The sequence below is a fragment of the Rhagoletis pomonella genome, unplaced genomic scaffold (assembly GCF_013731165.1).
Source record: "Rhagoletis pomonella isolate Grant_MI unplaced genomic scaffold, Rhpom_1.0 Rhpom_scaffold_00002, whole genome shotgun sequence".
Taxonomy (NCBI): domain Eukaryota; kingdom Metazoa; phylum Arthropoda; class Insecta; order Diptera; family Tephritidae; genus Rhagoletis; species Rhagoletis pomonella.
The window spans coordinates 28,139,309-28,144,895 of record NW_023458556.1 but is presented as its reverse complement, the minus strand read 5'-3'; the positions used below and the strand labels follow the sequence as shown (position 1 = coordinate 28,144,895).

At 34.7% G+C, this 5,587-nt stretch overlaps 1 protein-coding gene across 1 annotated transcript in view; it reads right to left on the bottom strand.

Moving 5' to 3' along the window:
* Window positions 1–106: 106 nt before the first annotated feature.
* Window positions 107–5,587, bottom strand: part of LOC118733380 (proton channel OtopLc) — a 124,499-nt gene continuing 119,018 nt past the window's right edge. The window contains exons 4-5 of the mRNA XM_036462745.1: window positions 1,193–1,289; window positions 107–699 (exon numbers count right to left, since the gene is read on the bottom strand). Coding sequence (XP_036318638.1) covers window positions 485–699; window positions 1,193–1,289 — 312 coding nt within the window. The 3' untranslated portion in view covers window positions 107–484. The remainder of the gene's footprint in view (window positions 700–1,192; window positions 1,290–5,587) is intronic.

Genomic DNA, 5,587 nt, shown 5'->3' with positions numbered 1-5,587 from the left:
CTGACTTGTCTCAGTTTTGCGGGCCCATAAAAAAGCCACTTACAGTGAGAGTGTTGCAAAATAATTTACGCGGAACAGTACTGGTATGCAAGTACATACATACATCTATATATGTACGTCTAGCGCTGCAGCTTCATAAATTTTCATTAAATGCATAAAAATGCTTACGCTGTACAGTCAGCAAATAAATCTTCATAAATTCAACGAATATATATGCGAGAGCTCGCGATTTTATTTCACGCAATTCAAGATGCTCTACGGACGGTTGATATGCATAGTAGAAGTATATGGACCTCCACAAGTACATAAACATGCACCCATAAATAAAAAAGGATATTTAAAACTACATACATATAGAATTTGCTTCGTTCAACTTTGCCGCTTCACTTTTACCACTTCAACGTCCTTATGTTCATATGTATGTATGCTAGTAGTATATGTGGTAGATGATTTAGCATCATCTCCCAAAGTTTATGCTACATATTTACATACATAAATACTCACCCACTGCACCCATGCGCAGATAGAAGGAGCCATAGTGATGTTGTCGACCGAGCGGTGCCAACAGCGAGGGCCTTCGGGCCGGTATCACCGTTGGTATGCGTTTGGTGTGCGTCGAATTGCTGTCAGTGTCCGATTCGTCCATACTATCCGAGGCAGTGGAAGAGCGTGCTTTTGAAGCGGATTTACTGGGTGATGCTGCAGAAATGGAAGGAAGAAACAGAGAGTAGAAAGGATAAAATATCATTAATGTTTATATGCATGGTTTGTGGTGTACATAAATGTTTGTAAGAGCTGTTTGGTTGTTTAATTGTGAAAAAAAGGATGTTCGGCGCGATTAACGTTGATGTTTGGTAATGACAAGAGCGCAATAATGAAAATAAATAAAATGCTGGAAAAACATTTTAATTACCAATACCCTATTTTTTATTCGTTATTCGCCTTTTGATTAATTATTATTTTCAGCTTTTTCACTCCATTTTTTCATTCTATGCATATACGTATGTGTGCGTAATGATTTCGAGTCCAGAAGCAAAAATTAAATGTTACGGCGACATTTAATTGAAAGTATGAATTGGAACTTTTGGATGCAAATTGGTTATTTGGAACTAATGGATGCCGCTTTGCCTTTTGGCATTGTGTTCGGTTTTTTTTTAAATTCCCTTTGATGTTCTTTATTTTTTGTACTTACTTATATTCACTGGAATTTTTGGACGACCCCAAAGCAGTGTTGCATACATGAAGAGCAGGAATATCATACTTCCAATGTACAAGTATAGGTAATACACCTGTGGATGAAAAAATTAGAGATAAAGTAAATTTGATAAAAATTACTTATGTTCTTAACTATTTAAAAAAGGAATGTTGCAATTCTAGCTTTTTTTTGTGGTCGCAAGCATACAATTTTTATTCATATATACATAACTACATATAACATCCTACTACAATTGAATCTCCTGAGTAAACATGGACATCGCTGCCGCCATTTTGTTGATTTTGCCAGTAACTGTTGCCAGCGGGAAGCGAAGTTTTTTCGAAATTGAAACTCATGAAGAAAGGTTAAACGCTTTAGCTATCTTATCTATAGAAAACGAGATGGCTACTAAGATTAACTTGTTCATAACCAACGAAAAATTTTCCTCAATCAAAAGCCCACAAAGTAAAATTTTTGTAATTAATATTTGAAAATTTTGATTATAATAAAAATTAGTAATTTCGAAATTTTTTTCATACTTTGATTATTCTATAAGAAAAAGAAGCATCATCAAAGAGCGCATCGCGCCATTTATGCCCCGGGCATCATTGCTTCAAATGCCGGTCCAGGTTACGACAACAAAATCCAGCTTTGTACTAACGAAGAAAATCTATGAATAAACAAAAAAGTTGTAAATGCAACACTTACGAGCAGAAAAGAATGTTACTCATACGCCACACTCGTACATACTCGTCGTGGCGTAGGAGTAACATCCTTTCCTGTTCATATTTAATACAAAAAACCATTGCTCGTGTTCATTTGATCATTCACAACTTTTTATTTATCCACCACATCCAGTGGGAAAATGTAATGTATGGTAATCGAAAAAATAATCAGTAAAAACAACCCTTTTCACATTCGTAAATAATTTTTTCTAAGACAATTGGGGCATTCAGTTTTGCATTACCTAGTATCGAGAAATCTATGTGCTTTAATATGAAATTTTTGGAATTTATTATATATGTTTATTAGAATTCTGATTACACATTAAACAGTAATAGAATCTAAAACTCATAAGAAAAACATTACATTATTTATCCAGCATGCAATGCATTACTACATTTCCCACTGGGAATCTTTAGAGTGGTGATGCATTTTTCACATGCATGCGAGTAACACTAAATTCGGATAACTCGACAAAATTCGATAGCTCTACAAATATCGATAACTGTGCGTTTCCAGAACTAGATGAATTTCGATAACTTAAAAATTAACACACCTTGATATTTGTTTATCGATAGCTCGGTTTTGATAGCTTCAGAAATTTCTATATCTAAATGTCGATAACTCGATAAGTAGTGATAACTCAATAGATACATGAAATTGCGATAACCCGATATACTTTGAAAATTCCAAAAACTTCGATTCCACAAACCGACGAATTTCAATAACTAGCAACAAATTTCGGTAAATAAATAGAAATCGATAGCTCGATAATTTTAAGGATCTTGATACACTACTTAATAAATTCATTAACTCGAAAAACTTCGATAACTATATACATTTTAGTCACTCCATAAATTTGATTAATCAATAGATTTATAACATAAAATTTTACTAAATTGATAAATTTCGACAATACTATACATTTGTATAAATCGATAACAATCGGTACATTTCAACAACTAAGTTTCTGCGTCTAGATAAATTTCGATAACTCAATAAACATTGATCAATTTCAATAACTCGATACATTCCCATAACTTAATAAACAGGGCTGATCCGATAAATTTCGATAACTATAAACTTTGGTGATAAGAAACTTGATAACTTTCGATAACTAAATTTCTGATGAACCTTATCGAAACATTTCATTGCATTTTCTTACCCTTTTAGGTGCCTATGTACTATAGTGTTGTATTCTCATTGTTTTCATTTTCGTCTTTATCTTCAATTTGGCCTTCATCATATCTTTCTTTATCTTCACATTTATCTTTATTAAAAAGTCTCATTTTAAATACGAAGTAAAACCAAATGCGAAAACAACTCGAATTGCACAGGTTGCAACACTTATTCTACGCAAATATGGAAATTTTAAATGGCGATTTTGGCCTTATTTTCAACCAATTTTGACCATTATAAAAACTGTCCTCATCTACAGAAAAATGCCTTTTTTTTGGGTTTTTAATACTAAAAATTATGTAACAATGGTCTAAAAGGCCAAAAAATATATTTTGAGCCGATTTGAAAACCCTGCCCAGTTCTTGTGCTTCCGTTCCATATTTTGTCGTCGATTTGAATTGGCAATGGTTTTTTATGAATAATTTGTGAAGTCGGGAATAATGTTAGTAGCGAGCACTATGAGAAATGCCCTAGAACGCTATGAAGCAACGAATACATACAAGCAGAACTTACTGCCAAAATTTCGGTTTGAACTGAGTCGCTTATTACGTCCCGAATTGATAATTCTGTACCCACACCGTTTTGAAATATCGGCAGCGCCATATAGCGGATAGTGTTGCGGAATAACCACTCACCTTTTCGCTAAATCGCCGAAGTTACTACAACTTTGTATCAGCAAAAATTATTCATGCGAAAATAATCAAATCAATATTGCCCTGAAGCATTGCGCTTTGCTGCTCCCACGACGCTGTTGACATATGATTGACCGAGAAAAGATTTATTGAACTCTCTACCACCACAACGTTTTGGCCGCGACAATCGATAATATCAGCGCAGTTAACACATAACCGAACTGTTTGCAAACGATGACTATTAATCCAGACTGAAAGCACTTCCGCAATCAAATCAATAGATGGCATTTAAGCGAGCATGAAAAACAAGTTTACAAATACACGCGCAAGCGAAGACGCGCTACACAATAGTAACTTTTCTAATCCTTCCTTGCGAACGCCCGCAAATATGCAATAACGTTTTATGCGTGATGGAAATGTGAAAAACGTTAACTACGTACTACAGTGAGTTAGTCAATTGGTGTGTCTGTCAGTTAGTGGGTGAGTCGTTAGTTGCAGCAGATGACAAAATGTTATGGCTACGCTGCGCCTTGCAACAACAACACCTATATGTATGTGTATGTAGGAGAAACAAAAGGATTACAGCAAACAAGGACTGCACGACATTTGCAGCAAGCAGCAGAGAGTTAATGTTGTCTGCAATTGAACATGACATGTGGCATGACTTCAGGGCAACCGTAACAGCCAGTCAATCGAACCGTTAGGCTGTACAACAGCAACTTGCCATGGGCAACCGAAGCGGCAAATAAATGGATTGGTGAAGAAGATGAGCGACTTGACTTGCCAAGCAGATAGTTCAGTATTTTTTTTTTTTTGTTACGTGTTGTAGTTTTAGTTGTCGTTGTAGTTGTGTATCGCGCCTGTGTTGTTTGCCATGTTTTCTGTCTTCTTAGATTGTCTGCAGGGAGTTGCCTCAAAACATTGGTTAAATGTCACACTAACGCGTTAAAAGCTGAACATTTATCAAATTAAACTGGTGTGGATTTTTAAACGTTGTTGGAGCTTAAAAATTTATTTTTTTCCTTGCTGCACCTTTACAACACTTTTCAAACGATTTGCTCAACAAGACAAATGATTGTGGACGCGATAAAGTAAGTGATTTCGATAGGTGCATATCTACCTAAACACATAGATGTATGTATTTTTTTCACATTACACTGCCCATATGCGATATTAGACCTGCCAGAAGCTAATGGACTGAAAATTCGGAGTCAAGCCCAAATTAGAAAGAAAGGTGTTTGAAACCATTTCCTATAAAATTCTGCACGCGCCTGATTGAAGAATGAAGAAGTTAAGTTCCCACAGGTCGGACTTACGAAACTTCAACGCTTAGTCTGTCAAAAATGCACAGATATAAAATGACGCACAAGAAATGGAAACGAAATTTTCTTCAATCCAGATTTCCTAAATCAGTTTGCAGCTCTCAAGAAAAAGAATAATTTATTTCTTCAAAAACAAAGTACTTTTTCAATCAACAGAAATAATGAAAAATATTTCCTGTGATTTTTCTTGAGAGCTGTAAACAGCCCTTAAGTATAAAGAATAAGCTTACTAGTGTAGAAATCTATTGATTTGCAGCTAATTAACTTGATGGCACTTCATAATGCAAGATTAAGATAATTTATATTATGAGTAAGCATTTTTGTAATAATTCAGCTTAATTTGGTCATTGAGCACTGACCTTTTCTTCTTAATTATTTTTCACTTTAATTTTATACATTTATTACAGCTTTAGTTCGTAGACTTATGCAGGATTCACACGATTTGTACAGTTGTACAGATTTGAACACTTATGCAATCACAGAGTGCGGGTGTCTAGAAATTTGTATCGAGAATGCGTTCAGTTCAATCAAAAAAA